Source organism: Ursus arctos, unplaced genomic scaffold (assembly GCF_023065955.2).
Source record: "Ursus arctos isolate Adak ecotype North America unplaced genomic scaffold, UrsArc2.0 scaffold_10, whole genome shotgun sequence".
NCBI classification, from domain to species: Eukaryota; Metazoa; Chordata; class Mammalia; order Carnivora; family Ursidae; genus Ursus; species Ursus arctos.
Genome location: NW_026622764.1, coordinates 14177366 through 14204487, shown reverse-complemented (window position 1 = coordinate 14204487; position 27122 = coordinate 14177366). Strand labels below are relative to the sequence as shown.

The window sequence follows — 27122 nt, the reverse complement described above, 5'->3', positions numbered from 1 at the left end:
TCAGGAACACATTAATAAACACTTGTTCATTCTAAAGGTATATACATATATACAGATATGTAATACACACATATATATGAAAAGTAGGAATGACTAACTGCATCTTCTAGATAGTGAAATGAAAACACGTAGGTTACCTGATTTGTTAAGAGCAAGTATTTAAAAATCTCTTTAAAAGTATTTTGGGGGAAAAAAAAAAAATCAACACTACTAGATGCAAAACTAATACTATTTCAGATAAATCTAGGTAAAAAGCCGTAATTCAACAATTTCTAGTTCTTTTTGATATAATGCAATCTGCAAATACTGTTAATTATGTGAGAGTTCTTACAATAAAGTATTAAACCTTTATTTTTTGGAAGTGGACGATTAGAATAATTTACATTAAAACATCTTTTCAAATTTAATATTCAGATTTACTAACCCAATTAAGCATTTACGCTTCACCCTTAACATTAAAAATAATCAATGTATGCACAAAGATACAAATTTTTTTAACTTATAATATGCACATCACCTACCTGTTTGCTTATAAATTGCTAATTCTTGTACAGTTTCCAAAAACTGCCAGAATTTTTCATTGCTTTCTTCTGCCATAAATTCACTATTAAAATAAAAATAATCAGTTAATAGAAATGAAAATTGAAATGAAACGAGAAACTACACCTTAGAACCAAATTATAACTTATGGTTAAAACAAAAACCTCCAAAAATTAAAGTGAATGATTTCCATTTACTATAATACAGAAAGAAAACAAACTGATGATTCTTACATGAGATATCATTCTCAACTTACAAGCATATTACTTGTGACTGGAAACAACTGTATGAGAAATTACTTCTGTCTTTTCCTCATTATTAGCTATAACTAAAACCTGGATAATTTATTTTATTTCTCCAAGTGATATACCACTGAGAAGTATAATTTAAGTATGTTTTAATTCCAGTATAGTTAACCCACAGTGTTATATTAGTTTCAGGTGTACAATACAGTGATTCAATTCCATACAACATCCAGGGCTCATCATAATGAGTGCCCTCCTTAATCCCCATCACTTAGTTCACCCATTCCCCACCCATCTTCCCTCTGGTAACCACCAGTTTGTTCTCTATAGTTAAGAGTCTGTTTCTTGGTTTGTGTCTTTTTCCCTTTGCTCATTTGTTTTGTTTCTTAAATTCCACATGAGTGAAATCATACGGTATTTGTCTTTCTCTAACTTATTTCACTTAGCATGATACTCTCTAGCTCCATCTATGTTATTTCAAATTACTGAGAAGTATAATTTAACAGTAATGGAGTGTTGTATAAAGGTAAAAAAACAAACAAAAAAAACAAAAAAACACTGCTTATGTTTCACAAACAAAAACTGGTTTTATAAATACTTTTTAAAAATAATATTATTGGGGTGCCTGGGTGGGTAGCTCAGTTGTTTGGGTGACCGACTCTTGATTTTGGCTTAGGTCATGATCTCAGAGTCCTGGGATGAAGCCCCACACTGGGCTCTGTCCTGGGCGTGGTGGAGCCTGCTTAGGGTTTTCTCTCTCCCCCTATCCCCCTGCCCCCCCCAACTCTCGCATACACTTTCTCAAAAAATAATATTTTTATTTAGCTACATTTCTTTATTATAGACAATTTTTATTATTTAAAACAGAAAATACCTTAATGAAAAAGTTAATAGGAAGCTGGTGTATCAAATTAGGTCTTTGGCCTTGAAGCCCACACCCTTTGATTTTTCCACAGAGCATAGGTCAGAAAAAATGACCAAAGCCATTTAAAACCTTTGGAAATAATGAGGGGAAAATTAAAAAATAAAACCTTTGGAAATAGTGAATTAAGTGAGAGGCTATTCAGTCCTGTACAAAACAAAGCACAAGACACCCAAAGGCAAGTAGATTCAACTATTTAAACTAGAAAAGAAATAGCCATCTAACAGATGGTACAGATTTGTTATCACCCATCTTATCTTCCTCTCTAGGCTTGGTAAATTTAAACCAATGCTTAATATAAATGGCAGGTATGAGGACATGCAAGACACATGTAAAGCAATTCTTGTGAGTCTGGTCACTGAAGAAGAAAAGGAGGGGAGAAAAACCGATTAGTTTATCCACATAAACATGACAGCACAGGAACTGAAAGTAATGCATAAACAACTCTTGCAATTAATGGTGTCCAACTCAGTGGCATTAAAAAAAAAAAAGCTAAAAGAAAAGGAAACAATGGGTTTTTGTACCATCCTTGACCTTTACACGTCACATCCTGTTTATCCCATTGTTTTCTCTTCTTTCAAGTCAGTTAGGTATGAAGTGTTGCTCCGTGCTTTGCTGACTTGACCAGAACTACAGACAGGCTCATGTACCGTGCAACCACAGGCAAAACTTGTGTATGCGAGAATTTACACATTTAAGTACGATCGTTCAAGTGTTCACCTTGAGAACGTATTCCTGCACACTTATTCCCTCAATATACCACTGCTCTCAGCACTTTTGGAACTCTTCTGGAATTCACTTTCAGGGGCAATTTGCCAGTAACTCAATTTTAAAAAAGGAAATATCCTTGAGAGATCATTTACATCAGTTCCTCACTTAAAGTTTAAAAAGGTAAAAAAAGACCCAAAAAACTGGCATTTCCAATTTGTTCACTTGTTTTAAACAACATTTAGCTCCAAATAACAGTGTTTCCCAAAAAAGTTCTACCACAAAGTAAAAAAGTGATTTGCATAGAGCATAGGTTTATATGTATGAAAGAGCATGACAATAGCTAGAAGTGAAATTCCAAAAAATATTTTCGTCAAGAGCAACACCAGGGGAATAAAATGCTGTTTCGATGTAGAAGTTACGTGTTACAGGGCGCCTGGGTGGCACAGCGGTTAAGCGTCTGCCTTCGGCTCAGGGCGTGGTCCCAGCATTATGGGATCGAGCCCCACATCAGGCTCCTCCGCTATGAGCCTGCTTCTTCCTCTCCCACTCCCCCTGCTTGTGTTCCCTCTCTCGCTGGCTGTCTCTATCTCTGTTGAATAAATAAATAAAATCTTTAAAAAAAAAAAAAAAAAAGAAGTTACGTGTTACAAAAGTTAGCCTCATCAGTCTATAATCATCCCTAACAAGTACAAAATTATAAATTTCTTTAGATAGGGGACATACCTCGTTCATCTTTGCTCCCTACACAGTGCCCATCATAGGGCCATGCTCAAAATAGACACTCAAATTTCTAGGCTGAATTGAAAGATTCTATAAATAGAGAAAAAGACAGAGGCAGGAGAGACAGAAATTCCCAAGAATGCTCTTGAAAAATGGAGTACTCCAAACAGAAAGCTATCACTTCTCTGAAGTTTCTATCTCCTAAGTTCCTTCAATCTACCCAATGCTCTCAAGTCTTCCTTTTCCACACTTATTCCCTTCAACCTCTTTGACTTTCCTAGAATTTTTATTACAAGAATCATTAAAAACTGGAACATGAGCAGAATAATGAAGTCTAGAAAAACAAAAACACAAAATGCAACAGTTAAACAAACTACCAGCTTCCAGCCTGCTACACTGTCAAAAAGAAGAGATCGGGTTCAAAAGGATAAAGTCAGGACCGCTAGATAAAAGCTGTAGTGGAAAAGACTTTAGTTGATATAACAAAGGACTTGCTGACAATTTATATTTGTTCACAACAGAACAGGAAAGTGCATGAGGGAACATTAAGCATCCCATCTGGATTATACCGCCAGGACACCAGTTTCCACAGGTCAGGTACATTGTAGATGTAAATGTGATGGTGGTCTGAAGACACTACCTAATATAAGGTCCCTTCCATTGAATCAACATTACTGCGCACCTACTTCTTTTGTACTGAGCCTTGGGAAAACAAGTATGAATAAGAAATACTCTTGGGACCCCTGGTTGGCTTAGTCGGTTGGGCATCTGACTCTTGATTTCAGCTCAGGTCATGATCTCAGGGTTGTGAGATTGAGACCCTTGTCAGGCTCCACATGCAGAGAGGAGTCTGCTTGAGAGTCTCTCTCCCTCTCCTTCTGCCCCTCCCACTTGTGCTCTCTCTCTCAAATAAATCTTTAAAAAAGAAATAATCGTGTTGCTTCTACTCAGCAAATACTATTTACTAATACTTACCAAGCTCCTATGTTTGTGCACTGTGCCTTGGCAAAATAAAGAAATAATCTTATCCCTTGAAGCGCACATTTTAGCAGCAGAGATGAGCATACATACCTTGCAATAAGAATTATTACAGAAGTACTGAGCAAATGTTATGAGAACATACTAGAAACACATTAGTTTTAAGAGGGGATAAGATCAGCCAAAGAGAAAGTAATACGGTAGGATCATAAATAAGGTATCAATGAAAAAGACTATAGTAGAGTATTATATTACCTTCCTAAGGCTACTATATCAAATTACTACAAACGTAATGGCTTAAAATGAGTGAAATTTATTCTCACAGTTCTAGAAGCCAAAAGTCTAAATTCCTGGTGTCAGGGTTAACACAAGTTCCAGAAGTCAGGATCTAGATTTATCTTTTTTGGCGGGCCACCATTTAAGCCACTACAGTCCACCCTGGGCTCCCCAGAATCCATATCTGTTCCACATACAAAACACGTATGCCCTATCCCAACAACCCCCAATGTAATCACAATCCATTGGAGCATTGTCTCTAAGCCAAAAGCTCATGTAAATATCACCAAAAGTCTCACATCTCATCATGCAAATCATTTAAACCAGGTGTGAGTGAGACACTGGGCATGTTCCATCCTGGAGCAAAATTCTTCTCCATATGTGGATCTGTGAATTAGAAAACAAGTTCTCTGCTTCCAAAATGCAGTGTTGAGATAGGCAATCCAAATTCCAAAAATAGACATTCCGATTCCAAAAGGGAGAAATTAGAAAGAATAAAGGAGTTACCAGTCCCATACAAATTCGAAATACAGCAGGACAATTCTATTAGGTTCTGAGCCCTGAGCATAATCCTCAGTGGCTTACTGCTCTACTCGCTGTGCTGCCTGCCATGGTTCTGCCCTCAGTCTTATTATTCCTATTTCATGAAGGGTAGCACATGTTTGCAGCCAAGTAGTGTATTAACCAATTTCCTGCCTATGGAATTTTGTAAGTCTGACAGCCTTGTCTCATTTCATCCTGTCTCTGTCTCTTTTGGTATGAGCTAGCAATGTTTCTGCTGATACAACATAATCAAAATCCTTGTGGATCTCTTGTTATGTCTCACCAGGGTCATGCCATTACAGAAAAACCCTCCACAGATCCTTCCTGCATAAGCTCACCTCTATTCCTGGCTTCTGCTGAGATAGTTGAGTGGATCCATGAGTCAGATGCCTAACCTACACAAAAAAAGACTGTCCAGCCATATATTTGGTCTTCTTCCAAGAGCATGCATTCCCAACACTGAGCTTCCTCATTTCAACATTCTTTGCGATCTGGACAGGTGGAGAAGCTCCCAAGTTATTAAATGCTGCCTTCCTTTTCCCTTAACAGCTCCTTCTTCAGTTTCTCTTCCCTCTTGTATTTTACCGTAAACAAGGAGAAACCAGGAGACACTTTTAATGCTTTGCTTGGATAGCTCCTTAGTTAGCTATCCAAGTTCATCACTTACAAGTTCTATTTTCCACACAACTATAGAATCCAATTCAGCCAGTTTTATTGCCACTATAGAACAAGGATCATCTTTGCTTCCAATAACAGGTCCCTCATTTCTTTCTGAACTCTTACCAGCGGTGTCTTTAATGTTCTTATTTCCACCAACATTCTACTCATGAGGATGTAAGTATTTCCTAGGACAGAAGCTTCATCCTGACCATGCTCCTTGCTTTCCTCTAAGTCCTTACCAAAATCACCTTTGATGTCCCTATTTCTGCCAATAGCCTCCTTAAGGTAATCTAGGCTTTTTACCATATTTCTCAAAACTCTACCAGCTTTTGCTTAACTTACCAGCTACTCCTACACTTTTAGCTATTTGTTACAGCAGCATTCCTCATTATCAAGACTGTATAGGTTTCCTAGGGCTACTGTAACAAATCACCAAAAACTCGGTAATCTAAAGCAACAGAAACTTATTGTTTCACAGTACTAGAGGCCAGAAGTCCAAATTCAAGGTAGTGGTGTGGCTATGCACCCTCCAAAGGCTCTAGGAGAGAATCTTTCCTTACCTTTTCAAGCTTCTGGAGGATACAAGTATTCCATGGCTTATGGCTACATCAATCCAATCTCTGCCTCTGTTCACATGGCCTTCTCTTCTAAGGACATTGGATTTAGCACCCAACCAGATCAAGATCCTTAATTACATCTGCAAAAATCCTTTTTCCAAATAAGGTAACATTCATGGGTTCCAGCAGTTAGGAAGGAAACATCTTCTGGGGAGCTGCCATTCTCCCACTACAAGTGATTAGGTTGGTACATCACATGGGGGCTAGATTGTGAAGGACTTTAAGGAGCATCCTACAAAAGTTCCAGTTCTAAGACTCAAGAGAAATACAAATCAGGACAATGCAACTAAAAACCTAAGACTGGCAAAAGTTAGACTGATTTGGAATGGAGCTATAGGATCAGATCCACGCAAACTCTAGGAGAAACAGGGGAAGAGACAGAGGAAGAGGACACATGTTAGGCTAGAATACTTTATTCAATAAAACTACTTTATTACACCTGATATCATAAAATACAATGGATTATAATATACAACAAACAATTATGTACCAACAAATCAGACAACCTAAAAAGAAACTCCTAGAAACAACCTACCAAGACTGACTAACAGAAAATCTGAACCAATTATAATGAAGGAGATTGAGTCAGTAATCAAAAAACTCCCCCAAAACTAAAGTCCAGGACCAGATGGTTTCACTGGTGAATTCAACCAAACATTCAAAGAAGATGTAATACCGGTCTTTCTCAAATTCTTCCAAACACTTAAGGAGGAAGAAATGCTTCCAAACTCATTTTACAAAGCCAGCATTACTCTGATACCAAGACAAGGACACACACACACACACACACACACACACACACACACAGAAATTACAGGCCAATGTCCCTGATGACCACAGATGCAAAAATCCTCAACAAAATATTAACAAACTGAATTCAACAATACGTTAAAAGGATCACACACCATGATCAAGTGGGATTTATTCCAGAGATGCAAGGATGGTTCAACATTCACAAGTCAGTCTACATGATTTACCACATTAACAAAGTGAAAAATAAAAATCATATGATTACCTCAATAGATACAGAAAAATCATTAAACAAAAGTCAATGTCCATTTATAATAAAAACTCTCAACAAACTGGGCATAGAGGGAACAAACCTTAGCATAATAAAGGCCACATACGAGAAGCCCATAGCTAATATTATACTCAACAGTGAAAAGTTCAAAATTTTTCCTCTAAGATCAGGAACAAGACAAGGATGCTCACTCTCACCACTTTTATTCAACACAGTACTTGAAATTCTAACAAGGGCAATTAGGAAAGAAAAAGAAAAAACATCCAAATTGTAAAGGAAAAAGTAAAATAGTCACTGTTTGAAGATGACATGATATTATACATAGAAAACCCTAAAACTACACCAAAAAACTATTAGAACTAATAAGTAGCAGGATACAAAACCAATATATGAAAATTTGTTGCATTTCTGATACCAAACTATAAGATAAATTTAAAAACAATCCCATTTACAGTTGCATCAAAAAAAATAAAATACCTAGGAATGAATTTAATCAAGGAGGTAAAAAAAGTCTATACACTGAAAACTATAAGACACTGATAAAGACACAAATAAATGGAAAGATATTCCATATTCATGGACTAAAAGAATATTGTTAAAGTGTCCATAGTACCCAAAGCAATCCACAGATTCAGGGCAACCCCTATCAAAATTCCAACGCTATTTTTCACAAAAATGGAACATCCACCAATGACCCTTAATATCCAAAGCAATCTTAAGAACAAAGCTATAGGCAATAGGCTTCCTGATTTCAAACTATATCACGATGTTAGAATAATCAAAACAGCACGGGACTGGCATAAAAATAGACACACTGATCAATGGTGCAGAATAGAGAGCCCAGAAATAAATTCATGTATATATGGTCAATTTATTTACAACAGAGGAGCCAAGAATATACAATGGAGAAAGGACAGTCTCTTCAATAAATGGTGTTGGGAAAACTGGACAGCCACATGTAAAAGAAACTTCACCCCAATACACCATACACAAAAATTAACTTGAAATGAATTAAGATTTGAACATAAGACCTGAAACAACAAATTCCTTGAAGAAAACATAGGCAGTAGGCTTCTTGACATTGGTTTTGGCAATGGTTTTTTTGGATTTGACACCAAAAGCAAAGGCAAGAAAGCAAAAATAAAGAAGTGGTACTATAACTAAAATGCCTCTACATGGGGCAACTTGGGGGGCTCAGTCGGTTGAGCATCTGACTTTAGCTCGGGTCATGATCCAGTGTCCTGGGATGGAGCCCTGTATCAGGCTCCTTACTCAGTGGGAAGTCTGCTTCTCCCTCTCCCCCTCCCCTTGCTCATGCTCACTCTCAAATCTTTAAAAAAAAATGCCTCTGCACAGCAAAGGAAGTCATCAACAAAATGAAATAGCAACTTACCAAATAGGAAAAATATTTGTAAATCACACATCTGATAAGGGATTAATATTGATAATACAGAAAGAACTCACACAACTCAATAGCAAAAAACCCCACTCCATTTAAAAAAATGGGAAAAAGCTCTGAATAGACATTTTTCAAAAGACATACAGATGGCCAACAGGTACAAGAAAGCGCTCTATATCACTAATCACCAAGGAAATGCAAATCAAAACCATGAAATACCAGCTCATACTTGTTAGAATACCTACTATCAAAAAGAGACAGCAAGTATTGATGAAGGTTTGGAGGAAAGGGAACACTTGTGTACTGTTGGTGGCAATGTAAATTGGTGCAGCCGCTATGAAAAATGGTATGAATGCTCCTAATAAAATTTAAGAACTACCATATAATCAAGCAATTCCACTTCTGGGTATATATTCAGGAAAAAAATGAAAACAACTGGAAAAGATATATACATCTCATGTTCACTGCAGCATTGTTTACAATAGCCAAAACGTGGAAACAGTCTAAGTGTCCATCAATAGATGAATGGATAAAGAAAATGTGGCATATGTACACAACAGATTATTCAGCCATAAAAAAGGAAACCATATGATCTCACCTATATGTGGAATCTTAAAAAAAAAAAGGGCTCATTTACAGAGAACAAACTGGTGGTTGCGGAGAGGCAGGCATCGGATGGGTGAAATAGGTGGAGGTGGTCAAAAAGTATGTGAAAATTAATAAAGGGAAACCTCACTAATGTGGGAGGGGGATACTAGAAGCAGCTAGAAGGGGGAGCTGTACCACTCAATGTCAATTACAGAAAAAATTGTCAATTACAGACATCTAAGAGAATAATCTTCAACAGGAAAGAATCATCAATCACAGGGCCCAACAGGGAAAGAGGTACCTTGCATCTCCTACAAGAAACTGGCTACCTCTGCAACTCCGCCAATGAGAAACCATCATCACCCTGAACTCCTGCTTTTCTCCAACAGACTTTCCTTAAACAAACAAACAAACCCTTCCAATTCCCTCTTTATATAAAATAACATTCGTCTCCTTTGTTTGCCTTGCCATAGGTTTTGTCATAGTTTGTCCCTAATTGCAATTCTGTTATTCCTGAGGAAACCCATTTTTGTTGGTAAAATAACTGTTTTAAGATTAACATTATTTGGTGATCACAGATAGGATCCAGAGACGACCCCCAACAATCCGAGGCTGGTGAGCAAATAGTGCCTGTACCCACAGAGCCAACTGGGTTCACAGTTTTCTTGCCCACCTTGGAGTTTGGGGGTAAGTTTTCTCCTGGATTGCTAGCCACGCTCTCTTTGTGTTTGAGCTCTCCAAGCTTTTATTTGGGATTTTAAGGCCTTGTTCTTTCTGAGAGTACTCACTTAGCCTTTATCTGACTCCTTTTCGGAACCAAACTGGTTCTGTTGGAACTGTAGCTTGTTTTGGCCTTTGGTCCAATTCATTTTTGGAATTAGACTGCTCCTGTTGGACCTACACTAGTTTTTAGTACGATTCCTTTTTGGAATCAAACTGTTCCCGTTAGAACTGTGCTAGCCTTTGGTTGGTCCAACTCCTTTTTGGAACCAGACTGTTCATTGGAACTGTGGAAGTCTTTGATCTGACTCCTTCTTGAAACTGGACCATTCCTACTGGAACTATGCTGGCCTTTAGTTGGATTGCTTCTGGAACAGGCTTTTCCTGTTGAAACTATGCCGTTTAGGAATTATTTTTCTCCCTTAGAAAAAAAGCCTCTACAAAATGGGATCCCAGGTATCAAAATGCTTTGAGCCCCCCCACTCTTGCTTTTGGGACCCCAGTTGTTTTGTGTTTAAAAACTACGGTCCCTCCTCATCCACATTTCTAAATAAATGCACCGACTTAACCAAAAGTAATTTAGAACAGCAATGGCCATTATTTGATCTCCCCAACACTTTTCTCAAAGCAGCCACGGCTCTAAAATTGTCAAAGCTGCATGAGATGTCTATTTTGATTGGTATTTTGAAGCTTCCAAAGGTTATCAGAAATCTAAAATTGCCTCTCTGCAAAATACGATTTCTAGATTAGCGGAGGTGAACAATTACAGAAGTCATAAAAGTTTCTGAGGTCTCTCTTTTCCCCCTGCCGTCTTGTCTCAGGATGCGCGGCAGCACCTGGAGCTCAGACCCCACCTCCAGCGCCATCACCCTCCTGCCCTTCCGTACTGCCTGCACCTCCTCTATACCCTCAGTTTCCCTCTTCTAATTCTCTCGCTGAAATTATCTTTCTCCCTCAACTTCCCACTCCTTTCTTTCCTGAACCCATTAAAACCTTCCCTGTTAAAGTTTTAAGTCTCTTGAGGATCTAAATAAACCCCAAATTCATTATGTTCCCTGGACTAAGGCTGAATCGTGAGCCATAGTCAAAGAGTTTCCTAAAGTGACTGAGGACCTCGATAGGTTTGCCAAAGAACTTAGCATAGTTGTTCAAACTTAGCAACCCGGTTTCTCAGATTTATATCAATTTGTCTACATGCTTGTTGGTGAGGGCCAGGTCAAACACTGGATAAAACTAGTCCAGCGAAGATCCTGCAAGGGATTTAGAGAAACACACACCTAATTTCTGGCAAGAGGCTGAAACTCTTGCTGGAAATCTCCACTAAGTACAGTAGCTTTTCCTAAGCCTGTTGATTGGAACGAAACTCAGGCCGGCACACAGAAGCCTGGTGAACCCATTCATGACTATTACAATCAACTCCAAATTGTCTTTAAATTCTAATATTCCTTTAGATGCTGAAGCCACCTAGGTAGCATTTAACTCTACACTTATTAAGGGGTTCTCATTTAGAGAAAAGGACCAGGGTTGAATGGGAAACTATGTTCACTCCAGATTTAGTCAATTTGGCAGACTAGCTTGCTCACATCCTACATGTGTCACCCCCCCTCAAAAAAAAAAGACCGATATAATTCTTAAAATTCTTCATTTTCACCTCTGGCAAATGAAGGCCCCTGAACAAAAACAAAAACCTACTAGTTCGTACTATTTGCAAAGAGCCAGGACATTGGGGAAAAAACTGTTACCAGCCTAGGAGCTCCTGACACCTTCAGCCCCCTAGCCAAATGTCCAGGGTCCTAATGCCCAAGAACAGGGCTCCAAGGAGCTACAGAGGCTCTTCCCAGTCTTCCCTCTTGATCGATTCAGAGAAACCACTCTCCAGATTGGGAATGAATCTCTCTGTCCTTATTGACACCAGAGCTACATTCTTGGTGCTCAAGCTCCCTGCTACGAAGCAGTCCCTGCTCTGGAGTACTAAAGTGGAGGGTCTCCAATAAACTCAACAGGTTCCTATCTCTGAACCTACTCCCTTTCGTCTAAGCCCTCTGATACACATGCCTTTCTCCTTAGTTCCTCTGCCACTCATCATTTATTGGGCTGAGAGTTCTTAGAAAAATACACCAGAATTCCTTTCTTCCAAAAGCGGAAATAATTCTAGAATTTGACCATAGTAATCAAACTTTTCTTTTTTTATTTTCTTTTTATTTGCTCTGACTCTGACAGCACTACAGCTGAGTCTGAGAACACTGTCCATTTGCCTATTGGGTCCATCCTCTATGGACAAGATCTTTAGCTGATATTGGCAGAATCCACAGTGTACCTCCCGTTAAGACTCAAATAGATTCCTCAAAACCTCTCCCTAGCGTTAATGAATACCTTATAAATAAAGAAGCCTTTCAAGGAAACAAGCCCATGATAGAAGGTTACAAAGCTCAAGGCCTCATTATCCCTATAATATGCCTATTGTACCTATGAGGAAATCCAATGGCCAAGGATGGAAGTTTGTCCAGGACCTCTGAGCAATAAATGACATTGTTATCCCTCAGGACCCTGCTGTTCCTAACCCACACACTGACATCCATTCCCACTGGAGGCAAATTTTTCACTGTAATTGATCTATACAATGCATTCTTTAATATTCCCGTTGATAGGGAGAGCCAGTATCTTTTTGCTCTCACTTAGGAAAAATGGAAATACACCTGGATAGTAATGCCCCACAGTTTCACAGAGTCCTTTTCACAAACCTTAGAAGCTGATTTGGATGTTAAGTTTTTTATAGGCTCTACTTGGTTACAATACCTAGATGATCTGCTTCTCTGTTCTCCTTTTCAAACCTCTTCATAGAAGACAGCAACCACCTGTTAAAACTTTTGGCCTTAAAGGGAAATTAACACTCTAAAGAAAAATAGCTGTTTGCTCAACCTCACATTCGAAACCTAGCACACCTGCCCTCAGAACAATAACTACATTTGGATCCAGGGAGATTTCATGGCATTATGAACTTTCCAAAAACCTAAAACTAAGGCCAATTATGAGGTTTTCTTGCACTGGCTGGCTACTACTGAAACTGGATTCCAAACTTCTCTCTTACGGCTCAATCTCTAAATGTTTTACTAAAAAATGTAAAACCTCACCCTATTATTTGGAAAGATCAGGAAGACATAGTATCTTTGCATATGAGAGGGAAGGGAACACCCTTGGGAGTACTCACCCAAAAACATAGGGACCCATAGTGTATTACAGTCAACAATTAGACCCTATGGCACAGGGATATCACTCTGGCCTCAGAGACATTCCTAATGAAATCATCATGGGATCCCTCTTAACCACCCTGTATTTTGGCTAAAACTGCAAACATTCATACTGATACAGGTATGCCTTTGGGGTAGCTCATGACTCTGGATTATGGGAAAAGTTTCCTTACTTCCAATAGGGCTAAAATTAAAAATGGCTCTTTTGTCCAAAATTTGTTAGATACCACACTTTGCTGGCTGCTCTGGCTGTTATTAAGGTACCTGGGCTTTCCAGACTCAACTCCCTGGTGGCCAAAGGAAACCATCTCATTGATATTCCTACCCAAAACATTGCTCTCAAAGAAACCAATAACCTCTGTCAGGTCCAAAGAGATGTTCTGCCAAATGATATTTCAGAAAGACCACCAGAAGATACCCAACAAGTGGGGCGCCTGGGTGGCTTGGTCAGTTAAGTATCTGCCTTTGGCTCGGGTCATGATCTCGGGGTCCTGGGATCGACCCCTGTATCAGGCTCCCTATTGAGCAGGGAGTCTGCCTCTCCCCTCTGCTTATGTGCATGTGTGTGTGCATTCATTCTCGCGCTCTCTCTCAAATAAATACTCCTAAAAAAAAAAAAAAAAAAAAGAGATACCCAACAAAATGCTCCAGAGGGGGAAAAACAATACTGGAAATCTAATAATTCTTGGCTCAATAAAAAGAAAGAACTCTGGTCTGGACCAGATAACAATCTGGCCCTACCAGAAATCTTTAAGTTCCTACTACTTACCACTATACATGTAATAAACAATTGTGGTCTACTGACACAAGATAACATTCATGAACCCATACTGGTGGGAACATATTAACGAGGTTGCAAAAAGTGCCTACTGCACTTGCTCCACCTGTCAAAAACACAATTCAGAGAAACCTGTTCGCACAGATGGATTTCACAGTGCTTTCCCACCGCGTGGATAGAAACATGTTTCAGTAACGGGTCTATATGTTTTCTCACTGGACTGAAGCTTTCCCTAGTAGAGAAGCTGCTGCTTTTACTGTGGCTAAAAATTCTGTTAGAAAAAATGATCCCTACCTGGGGAAGCCTCTCAAACTTCACAGTGATTGGAAACCCATTTAACTAATCAGGTGCTTTGACATCTGTGCTGTTCGCCCAGTTTTATGACAGTGTCATGGTGCATATCATCCTCAATCCTCACGTTAGTTGAACATATTAACACTATTAAGACTCAATTGGCAAAATTTGTAGAGATCCTCCAAACACCTAGGCCAAAAGCACTGCCACCACTTCTAAATCTCAGATCCACCCCTTTGAAACTCAGACTCTCACCCTTTGAGATGGTCACAGAGGTCCAATGCACCTCGCCCCTACCGCTCCTTTGATCCACAGCAGATAAAAGGAGATACGCTTCGATATTGTAAAGGCCTAATTACTTCTATGAAAATTAACCGAGCTTTGGTAGAGTGATCTTTTTCATTGCCAGAAGACAATGACCTTCAGCATCACATCTTGCAAACTGGAGATTTCTTCTATAGAAAAAGGCACCTCCAGAAAGACTCTATTCAACCTTTCTGGAAAGTCTTTTACCAGGAACTGCTAATCCCTGTGACACCAAACTCCAAGGGACAGGCTCTTGGATTCACGTGACACATCTAGAGAAATCACCAAACCCTGACTGGACCTGTAAGCAAAGAGTTCCTCAAGTGAAAGCAGAGCACATCTGACCATACAGCTTTCTCAGCATGTCGGCACCAGGCCTGTATACCTTTTCCAGTTTGCTTCTCTTTCTTAGAAAGGAAATGATCTTGTGTGCATTTCCCAAACCATTGTGAAAGGGAGAAACCTCTTCTCTTGATTACAGCCTTTCAGCAACAGCCTCATCATGATCCCATGACAAATTAAATTTTCACTTGCTTTTTCTGAAGGGTTAGAAGGTTCAGAATTTACAAATGTCTTTCTTTCATCTGAACTATTATTTGATTCAGAATTCTTATCCGAATTCATGGTTTCTGAATTTGCAACCTTACAGGCTGTATTACTGGATAACATCTGTTTTCAAATGGTTCTTTTGAGATAATACTGTTTTAATACACCTTTGAAGTTTTGCAAAATTTTTTTTGCTTCATGTTTATACCTGCACTCAAATGCACGTGGTTAATTCTTTCAGTGTGCTCTTACAGTATTCATTATTTTGCTTTCATGGCTACTTTAAGTGGGAACTTCCAGGAGGCATACATGACTCGTTTTGCCTCCATTGGGAGAACTTTTCTCCCTTAAGTCGGAGTACGTGCCAATAAATACCTTCAGCTGGATACTTTCTGACCTAGGGGCCCTGTTTAGAACGATCATATAATTTGGAAGTTATGTTACGTCTTCTGTTTCTATATAATTATTTTTTGTATTTAGTCGCCTGTCAAACTTTCATAGAAATGATGTACCCAGGGGTGCCTGGGTGGCTCAGTCGGTTAAGTGTCTGCCTTCGGCTCGGTCCTGGGATCCAGCCCCACGTTGGGCTCTCTGCTCAGTGGGAGCCTGCTTCTCCCTCTCCCTGCCACTCCCCCTGCTTGTACTCTCTCTGTGTCAAATAAATAAAATCTTAAAAAAAAAAAAAAACTTAGAAAAAAAATGATGTACCCAATTAGGAGAGGGTTTGCAATACTTACTATCTTGAAATCATACAGACGTTAGATGGTTAGGAGGGAGAACTCAGGCACCTCCCTTCCTTGTTACTCAAATGTGGCTTTTACGTGGTTTCCAACTCCTATGTATTTTCCATCAATATAGGACAAAACAATCAGGAAAGATCCTTTCTGGCACTGAGGGAAAAAGTCACTGAATATGAAAAAACCTGACTTTTGGTCAGTGATGCTTTCAAGGAAAGATTTTGACCAAAGGGGTGAAATGTAAAAATTATTAAACAGAAACCTCACTAAAGTGGACTGGGAATAGAGAAAGGGTCGCTGTACCACCCAATGTCCATTACAGGAAGAACTGTCAATTACAGATGCCTAACAGAAAATTTTCAACAGGAATCAATTACAGGCCCCAATAGAGAAAGATGTATTATTTTGCATCTCCTACAAGAAGTTGACTAGTCCTGCAGCTCAGCCAAGGAGAAAATGTCATCATACTGGCTCTGGCTTTTCTCCAAAGACTTTTATTCAAAACAACCCCTCCAAACTTTCTCAGTCTCCATAAAATAATGTTCCTCTCCTTTGTTTGTTAGACTTGCCTATGGTTTTGCCATAGTTTGATTGTCCCTAATTGCAATTCTGTATAATTCCCGAATAAGTCCATTTTTATTTTTAAAGTTAATTGGTACAAACTTTCAGTTATAAGTCATGAGTATGTAATATATAGGATGGTGACTACAGTTAATTGTACTGCACTGCAGATTTGAAAGTTGTTAAGAGATGTTAAAAGTTCATAACATGAGGGAAAAAAAACACTTGTACCTATGTCAGGTGATGATGTTAACTACTTAGGACTGTGATCATTTCACAACACAAATACTGATTATGTACACCTGAAACTAATATGTAATGTTAATTATATCTCAAAACCCACTTTAGTATCTTAAATATGCAATGTAGTGTCAGGTAACGGACTCTCTTTTTAGGACCATAAACTGTTTCTTTGGCGAACTGACAAAACCGGCGTTAAAAGTTCATACTAACTAAAGAAAGGAACTTAAAATTTTTAACTTCTAGAATACTAAGAGCAAAACTCAACAGCTGTAAGTTTTGTTTCTGCAAGGTGATAGCTTATGAACTAATTTCAGTGGAGGACGCTCGTGAAGAAATAACTTGTGGGAAGCTGCCCTCTCCACAGAAAGCCTAGGAGCAGATCGACGGTGTTATGATGAAACCAGGGGTTTCCAATACCATTTCCTAAAAAGAACTGCCTACACCAATGGAAGTTGCCTGCATTAAATGCCACACCAACTCCCGACTCCCTTTCCTCCTTTTCTTTTTTGTAAATGCTAATGAAATCCAAACGAGTTAAACAAAGGCCCCGAAGTCTGGAAAACACTGGGTGAGGCTAAGTAGGAACTGCGGGGAAAAGTAATTGCAAGCGAGTGGGGCGCACGGGGTCGCAGGGGAGGGGGTGATGCTCCGGCGCCCGGCACGACGGCGCCGGCAGCGGCGGTGCAAGAAGCAGGAGTCCCGGCCGCCCGCCAGAGAGACGGGGTCCGAGCGGGCGGCAGACAACGGCGCGCCCACAGCCCCGCCGACCCTCCCTCCGCCCTGGGCTCGGCAGAGGGGCCGGCCCGCACCCACCTGGCCTCCAGCAGCAGGGGGGTCTCGGGCCACTTCGCGGCCAAGTGAGCCGTCACCGCCTTGGACGCCGAGGCCGTCCAGCCGCCAAGCAGCGAGAAGCACAGCGCGGTGGAGCCCAGGAGCAGCCGCACCACGTCCACGGCCTTTGCCATGGCGCGGAGAGGGAGGCGCGAGCCCCTCGGACCCGGCGCCCACAGCCCGCAGCCCGCAGCCGCCACGGTACAGCCGGCTCCTCCCGCCGCGCGGCCGCCCACTTCCGGTGGGGGGAGCGCGAGTCCGTTACTCGGAGCCGGCCTGGCGGGCAGCGGGCGCATGCGCGTCCTGCTCTGGTGCCGTCCGGGGAGCCCCTCGGGGCTGGGTCCTGGAGCCACGTAGGTGCGGGCGGTGCCGGAACGATCCGCTGCGTGGCGGATGCTCCGGCGGGTCCGCGATCCGGGCCTCCTATTCTTGAGCAGAGGCTGTGGGACTCGGGGAGGGGAGGCTGACTGCCGGAGACCGAACCGGGATTGCGGCCGACTAAGGCTGGGTGGAGATGCCAAAATGTGGAAGCCAAGGCAGGAACTGTTGTGGATTTTACCCACGTTTACACAGGCGGAAAATAAGGCTGATCAAGGTTCAGTTGTCTACTTTATAGGCTTCTAAGTTTTATTGCATATTAGAGCCACCTGGTCAGGCTTTGCGAAAGCCCGATGCCCAATAGTATTAACCCACCCCGCCCCCAGGTGATTCACGTGGGCAGTCAGGTTCGGAAACCAGTGACATCACGTGGAGGGCTTGTTAAAACACTGGGTGTTGGGCCTCATCCCAGTGTTTCTGATTTAGTACATCTGGCGCGTGTGTGTGTGTGTGTGTGTGTGTGTGTTGGGGAGGAGGGGTCCAAAAATCTGCATTTCACGTCTATCAAGTTCCCAGGTGATACTGAAACTGCTGGCAGGAAACCTTGCTTTTAGCCTTTGCACTCAAAGTGGTCCACAGGGTAGCAGCAGCAGCATCACCTTTGATCTCATTGGAAATGCAGAATCTCAGCCCCCACCCCCCCCAGACCTGCTGAATCCGAATCCCCGGGTTAACAGGAACCCCAGGTGGTACTGTGTGCATTAAAGTTTCAGAGGAGCTGGTTTAGAGGGTGACAGATGAAAAATGCATAGGAAAGTGATAGTTGCTTATGTCATTATCAGCCGGAATCACACAGCTTTGACTGAGTCTTGATTTAAACCAAGGACTGTCTGACCCCAAAGCTCATGCACTGACTACATCAGGATCAAAGACAAAACCTTGCCACAGAGTTAAGCGGCTTTCCAGTACATATGATTCATCAAATCAAAACATTCAGTTTTATTTCACTGGGCTGAGGTGGAGCCTCGAGATTCTGGCTCTTAGTCAGGAATGATTCTTTTTGGCTTCAGAAGGCTGTTAATTTATTATAAATATTAAAATGTATGGTAAAGAGAAGCAGTAGCTGGGAAAAATAGTTGAGGATGCACTGATTCATTCCTTTTTTCTAGTTACTCCCCTGCCTTATAAGGAATCTGGATCTCTTGAAGCTGCTGAAACGTGATTATTTTTTTTCATTTCCCTTCATTTGCTTAGTATATACCTTTCCTTAGAAGACCTGGCTCTGGAAATTCTACTCAGGTGTCGCCTTCTAAGTTTAGCCTGTATTTCCTGATTTTTCCAGTTGGTATGATCTATCCCTCCTTCAAATTCCCATAAGCTCTTTATTTTACCTGTTATATATCGCTTGTAATTGTCACTTTAGAATTTGAATACAGTACTTGCTTATGTCTCCTGTCAGAGATGGTGTTTTCCCCCAGGACTCATGCCTCACTTATTTTTACCATCAATTGCAATACCTAGCACAATATAAGTTATTGGGGCTCAATAAATATTGAACAGCCCTTGCTTTTTTTGTTGTTGTTGTTTTTTGTGGGGTTTTTTGTTAAGTAGGCAGAGAGCTAAGGCAGATGAATAAGGCGCTTCATTTCTATCCACAGAGCATAAAGGAAATATATCTTATGAATCGTCTGCAACTATTTGCTTTAATAACTCCTCATGTCCATTTATTTTTGGACTGAAATTTTTATTGAAATTGTAGGATGAAGGAAGTAAGATATTTACAGTGAACGTCTTCAATGAAAGCATATCTAATGGTTGCAAATTTTTAAGAAATGACTTGTGGCATGAAGAGTCACATAAAATACACTATTAAAAGACACTATTAAAACATGTTTATATACATCCCAGTATATTTGAGTTCACAGCAAGGAGGAATGCTACATTTTTCTTTTAAAGAATGAAATTAATCTAATCCAGGGTCATTTATTTACATAATTATTATACATTTTAGCTTACATAGTAGTTTCCTAGAAATGGAGTGGGTCTGAAATATTCCTTAGACTGACCATCCATGGGCTTGTTTCCTCATCTGTAGAACAAAAGAATAGGACTAGGTGATATCTAAGCAGTGGAGATCATCAAGAGAACTACTAGTTGACCTCAGAGCCAGACTCAGGCGATGAGACTCCTTACTCTCTCATCTGTCCTTGGAATGTAAGCTCTGCCCACTGTTCCCACACCAGGAGTCACTTCAAGGAAGGAGCCTTCAGAGAGTGTATCACTGAGACCATCTGCTCTGTATATGAGATTGAACTCTGTTAAAGCTTCGGTATAAACTCTTAAGCTTCTGGCAGGTGGGTGCACAGACCTACTTGTCTGGTAGTTGGCCCGGAGAAGCCTTGTAAGGAAGTTCCTTCCTTTGCTTATTAAAATTGCCACCTACCAACGTGGAGTGTCTGCTTCTTTCTTTAATTTCTCCTTGCCCTCTGAGTCTGGCAGCCAGTTTCAAATTTCACCCAGGGAACGCTCAAGGTTGAGAGCCAACATTGAAATCTCTTCTATATGTCATTTCTGCGTACAAATAGAAATATTAAAATGCAAAAATGGAGTAACTCAGCGAAGGTCACTCAAGTTAGTGGAGCAGCAAAACATTCTAACATTCATTATCAATAACCCTTTGGCACAGATTGGCTATGAAGTGAATGTAGTCCAGGGACACAATGGTACTTGAATATTTTTTAGCAAAATGCTATTCAAAGTTATTCACATCAGGGTAATATGAATGAAAATTGATGATGATAGCAATTTTCATTGTATGTGGAAGAAGTGATTAATGAGTGCTTCATAATGAGAATATTGTGTTTAATAACATAAATCATCTTGAATTTTCTTAGGTACAGCGTGGACTATATTTATTTAATGAAAATAGTGGTGCTATGTGAGGATAAAGTTATCACCAAATTATTATGTAATATAATAAAACTTTAATTTTCTCTACCTAAAGAAGGCTCACAGATGAAATGGCTTTTAAAAAATATTACCCTGTCTGTCTTCCAGATTTCCTTTACTATAACAAAGACACTTTTCTCATTTTTTAAAGAAGATTTATTATTTGAGAGAGAGACAGAGAGAGTGTGCAAGTAGGAGGAGAGGGAGAGGGAGAGAAGCTGACTCCCCACTGATCACAGAGCCTGACACGGGGCTCGATCTCATGACCCTGATATTATGACCAGAGCTGAAATCAAGAGTTGGATGCTTAACCCTCTGAGCCACACAGGCACCCCACCCTTTTCTTGTTTTTTATTTGAATATTTTAAGTACAAGAAAATGGCCTACTCTTCATTGCAGTCGGGAAGAACTTATAGACGTATTTAATTTGTTGTATTTCTACTCCCTAGACAAAATTATACTAAAATTATAATCAAACGAGTTATTGTTAAATGTCAGTAAATTGATTTTTATAATTTTGCATATTTTATTTAACATATATTACAAATGCCTCACAAATGTCTAACTCCAGGTATGTTTGAGAAAATTTTTTACTGTAGTTTATTGACTACTGTGACTTTCAAATAGCAAATTAAGTGTATGAAATATAAAATCTTTTAATCAATTGGGATGGTATAAGAACTTGATATCTACTATTTAACAACATCCTTTTATACTTACATACATGGTCAATATTTTATATTTATGCAAAATTTGCTAAGTCATTATTCTGCTTCTATTATTTTGTTTTGTTTCTTCCACAAAACACATAGGATTGAAACATGTTGGTGTCAGACAAATGTGTCCTGTTTTTACATCTTCTAGGAGAGGTTAGTATAGTTATGTGCACAAACTCATCAATTTGTTCAAAATATATTGTTTATCATCAATGGGAAGCTGACTGTATCATACATCGGGAAAGAATACCGAGGTGAATAAAATGGTTAATGTCTTCGAAGGGTTTATGGTGTAGTGAAACGTAACGGCATATACCAATAAATTATTACAGAGAAAAGTCAATAAAATTCTATGGAAGTCAGAATAAGATACTTTTTTTTAAAAGATGGTATTTATTTGAGTGAGAGAGTGTGTGCATGTGTGTGCGTGCCCTCAAGGGGGGGGGCAGAAGGAGAGATCCTCAAGCAGACTCCTAGCTGAGTGCAGAGCCTGATTTGGGGCCCCACATAGGGCTCAATCCCAGGACCCTGAGAGCACGAGCTGAGCTGAAATCAAGAGGTGGACGCTTAACCAACTGAGCCCCTCATGCACCCCCAGAAGATACTTTTTAAGAAACCCTGTTGAACGAATAAATAAAAATCTCTAGTAAATTTTCTCATTCAAATTATCTCATGGGTTTAAATCTAGAATTTCGAGAAACTGCACAAATCCTATCGATCCCCAGGGAAGCATCTGAATCTACATCATGATTATCTGCAACAAAATGTGAAGCAGCTGCTGCACGTTTATGTCATGAAACATGGTCTCAAACCCTAAGTGACTTCCTCGTTTGGTTGGGAGGGTAGTACAGTACTTAAAAAGGAAATTACACTGAGGAGTTTTATGTGAGAAGATCTAACGGACTGACATGTGACAATAAACATGACAGGAATTAAAGGAAGAGGTGGTCTCAAGAAAAACCTCACAGAAGAGGTGGTGTGACTACACTCGGAAGGAAGTAGGGATGACCGGTCTGCCACTGTCACATGAAGCAGCCACAGACGATATATAAACAATGGATGTGCATATGTTCCAAAAAACTTTATTTATGGACATATGAAAATTTCCTATTTTCCTATTCATGAACTATTCTTTTTCTTTTGCTTTTTTTTTTTAATTTAAAAATGTGGGGGCACCTGGCTGGCTCAGAGGAGCATGCGACTCTTGACCTTGAGGTTGTGAGTTTGAGTCCCATGTGGGGTGTAGAGATTACTTAAAAATAAATAGATAAAACTTTAAAAAACAAAATAAAATTCTAAAGTGTAAAACCATTCCTAACTCACAAGCTACATGTATTTGGCCCATGGGCCCTAGAAGGGCAATCTTTGCTCTGGAGGAAGTTTTGCAGGAAACCTATATAAGAAAGAATTATTTACAGAATTATTGCTTATGATAAAAAACTGGATACAGCTGAAATGTCTATTGAAATATAATGCCAAATATGGCTTATTTGTTCAATGGAATACTAAAAAGCAGTGGCAATAAATGAGTCATAAATACATACATAAACAAGGATGAACTTCAAAAACACGGTACCAGTGAAAGAGCAAGTCAAAAGAATACATACACTATGATCCTATTACACAGAGTTCAAAGACAGGTGGACTTAACAATATAACCTTTAGGGATACGTGCAAAAACTCTAATGAAAGCAAGGGAATGACTAACACAAAATTCAGTATATTGACTATCTTGAGTGAGAAAAAGAAGATGAGATCAAAGATGGGTCTTCAAAGATATTAATAGTCTACTTCTTAAGAAAGGTGGTAGGTGTATGATTTCATTTGTGTTGATATAGTTCATAATTTTTACAAAGTGGAATAAAAAGCCACAAAACAGATTATGTCAATGTCTTAAAAATGATGCTTCGTCATTGCCTACAGAATTAAATTGAAATGCTTTATGAATATACTGCTTGACACACTTTTAGATTTTAAATGTTTAATTGAATACTGGCCATGGCTTCTTCATTTCCTGCAAGAGCCCCCACAGGTGTTCTAAGTCCTGCTCTGCTCTTTAGATATCTTCTCTCCTAGGGGCACCTGGGTGGCTCATTCGGTTAAGCGTCTGCCTTCGGCTCAGGGCGTGATCCTGGGGTCCTGGGATCAAACCCCGCATCAGGCTCCTCTGCTGGGAGCCTGCTTCTTCCTCTCCCACTCCCCTGCTTGTGTTCCCTCTCTCGCTGGCTGTCTCTCTCTCTGTCAAATAAATAAGTAAAATCTTAAAAAAAAAAAAAAAAAGCATAAAAAGCATCTCCCTTCAGCTCAGGTCATGATATCAGGATCCTGGGATCAGGCCCCGCATTATCCATCGGGCTCCCTGCTCAGTGGGGAGTCTGCTTCTCCCCCTCCCTCTGCCCCTAACCCTGCTTTCTGCTCTCTCTCTCAAATAAATAAATAAAATCTTAAAAAAAGAAAGAAAGAAAGAAAGAAAGAAAGAAAGAAAGAAAGAAAGAGATCCCCTCTCCTAGAATATGGCAGTTTTTAGAGAATCTTTCTATCCTTTCTTTTCCCTAGGTTTAAAAAAGGTTTTTTGTTTAACACTCTGACCCCATTATACCCATGCATCTTTGTCCTCAATCTCATTATCATGTTCCTTGTTTTTTTAAAATTATTTCATTTCCTGAACTTTCCAAGCCCTTTTGTGTACTCTTTTATGTGGATGTTGTCCCTTTTAGCTAGAATTTACTTTCATTCTTTTTCCTCTGGTCTGACAGCAAACCTCATATCTTTTCTCTTATGCCAGGATGTAGAGATAATGTCTTCAGCATCATGGCTCTCTAGTCTGCATGGGGTTTAGCTTACAGTGAGTGTTCGACAAATATTTATTGAATATTAAATGATGACTGGAATAGAATTGTAACTTCTCTGGAATATTTTCTTTTTCTTTTTCTTTTTAGTGTTTTCAATGGAAAGAATGTACAAAATGACTATAAAACAACGAAGTTAATTTTTTAATGACACATTTCAGAATTCACCTATTTCTTACTTATATTTTTCAAGACTTTATTTTTTTTTCTAGAGAGAGAGAGAGAATGCACATGGGTGTGGGGAGGGGCAGAGGAAGAGGGAGAGAGAGAATCCGAAGCAGGATTTGTGCCCAGCCCAATGTGGGGCTCAATCCCACCACCCTGAGATCATGACCTGAGCTGAAATCAAGGGCTGGATGCTTAACTGACTGAGCCACCTGGGCGCTCCCAGAATTTACTTATTTAAACAATATCCCAGAAAGCCATTTTCCAGGGAATAGGCACTTTATCAGATGCTACAACTGGCAAAATTATCTTTGTACATTGTGGTAACATAGCGTAACAGAAAATTCACCATCTCAACAATTTTTAAGTGTACAGTTCAGAAGTGTTAAGTATATTCACATTGTCGTACAACCAACCTCCAGGAATTTTTCATCTTGCAAAACTGAAATTCTATAGCCATTTAACAACAACTCCCCGATGGTCCTTGCTTCCAGCCCTGGCAACCACCCCCTCCACTGTCTGTCTCTGTGAATGTGAGTGCTCTAGATACATCATACAAGTAGAATCGTGGTATTTGTCTTTTTGTGACTGACTTAGCACAATGTCCTCAAGATTTGTGCATGCTACAGCATATGTCAGAATTTCCTTCCTTTTCATGGCTGAATAATATTCTATTTTATGTTCACACCACACTTCGTTTATCCTTTCCTCTGTTGGTGGATGCTTGTGTTGCTTCCATCTTTTGGCTGTTCTTAATAGTACTGCTATGAACAAAGTATCTCTTGGTGTCCCTGCTTTCAATTCTTTTGGATTATAATCAGAAGTGGAATTACTGGATCATATAGAAATTCTACTTTAAACTTCTTGAGGAATTGCCATATTGTTTTCTATAGTGGCTGCGCCATTTTACATTCCCACCAACAGTGCGCAAAAATTTCTTTTTCTTTTTCTTTTTATGAGTCATCCTAATAGGGGTGAAGTGATATCCCATGTGGTCTTGATTTTTATGTCCCTAATTGGTCAAAGTGTTCTCGAAAAATAAGTTTCAGAACTACTTTCAGACCTAATTTATGAGCTAGTCAAGTAAATAATTTCTGTAATTGTGTAAGCACAAGACATTCTTCTTCACTGTCGTTCTGCCAATACTTCACTCCGACTGTCTCTCAACATATCACTTGAGAGATTTAGTAATTCAAAGGGATACATGTGCCCCAATGTTTATTACAGCACTATTTACAATACCCAAATTATGAAAGCAGCCCAAGTATCCATCAATAGATGATGGTATATATAGATAAAGAATATGTGGGGAATATAATGGAATATTATTCAGCCATAAAAAATGAAATCTTGTCACTTGCAACAACATGGATGTAGCTAAAGAGTATTATGCTAAGAAAAATAAGTCACAGAGAGACAAATACCATATGATTTTACTATATGTGGAATTTAAGAAAGAAAACAAAGGAGCAAAGGAAAAAAAAAAAGGGAGATACACACACAAACCAGGAAAGACTCTTAGCTAAAGAGAACAGACTGATGGTTACCAGAAGGGAGGTGGGTGGGTGGGGATGGAGATTAAGAGCACACATCACGATGAACACCCGAGTAACACATAGAATTGTTGAATCACTCTATCGTACCCCTGAAACTATTGTAACACTGTATGTTAACTGTACTGGAAGTAAAATGAAAAACTTATTAAAAATTTTTAAAAAAGAGATTGAGTTAGGCTGACATGGTCAACACCCCTGAAAAGAGTAGTCTAAACTAGTGAGAGATTGTATTTTTTTCTCATGAAACTCTAAAAAAGCAGCCTGAAGCTATTTATGACAATCCGAAGGTGCCCAATCTTCTGTCCCTCTCTGTTTTGCCATCTTTATTTATTTTTTTAAGATTTTATTTATTTATTTGACGGAGAGAGAGACAGCCAGCGAGAGAGGGAACACAAGCAGGGGGAGTGGGAGAGGAAGAAGCAGGCTCCTAGCAGAGGAGCCTGATGTGGGGCTCGATCCCAGAATGCTGGGATCACGCCCTGAGCCGAAGGCAGACGCTTAACAACTGAGCCACCCAGGCGCCCCTGTTTTGCCTCTTTAATGAGTGGATTTAATCTCACGTTACAGATGGCTCCTGTATCCCTAGTCATCATTTCTATATTCTTGGCAGGAGGAAGAGGAAAGAGAAAGGACAACAGGCAAAACCTGGGTGCCTATAGAGTGAGCTCCACTTAATAAATTTCCCAGAAGCCTATCCTCTGACCTCATTAGCTAGTTCTTTGCCACCTGGCCACCCCTCGCGTGAGGAGTCTGGGGAATGTACTTTTATTCCAGGCACATTGTCCCCTATGTCTCCCAACAAAATTAGGATTCTGTTGCTGAGGAATCAGGGAGTTGATGCTGATTGTGTAGACAACTGGCTGTGTTTGCTATGCGCATGTAACCTCTGCTTTCAGTGTTTCATTTTGAGGCAACCAATTAGCCTGGAAACTAGAGGGAGTGACATTCCAGAAGCCAGAGGACAGTTTGTAAGGCAACATCAGGACAAGGACTATATACCATAAGTAAGTATCTTGTAGCTTACTGTAAGTACCATAATGTTGTTTCATTGGTTGAAGAATCACTTGAAAGTCAAATTGCAGTAC

At 39.8% G+C, this 27122-nt stretch overlaps 1 protein-coding gene across 4 annotated transcripts in view; it reads right to left on the bottom strand.

The window, feature by feature from the left end:
• Positions 1-17718, bottom strand: part of UGGT2 (UDP-glucose glycoprotein glucosyltransferase 2) — a 192237-nt gene extending 174519 nt beyond the window's left edge. For 3 of the 4 annotated variants that reach the window (XM_057307574.1, XM_057307558.1, XM_044381900.3), the window contains exons 1-2: positions 17467-17717; positions 522-604 (exon numbers count right to left, since the gene is read on the bottom strand). In XM_057307574.1, the coding sequence (XP_057163557.1) occupies positions 522-604; positions 17467-17618 (235 nt within the window). In that variant the 5' untranslated portion in view covers positions 17619-17717. Of the gene's footprint in view, positions 1-521; positions 605-17466 lie in introns of all 4 variants that reach the window. The other variant, XM_026493491.4, reaches the window with a different exon arrangement.
• Positions 17719-27122: the final 9404 nt, after the last annotated feature.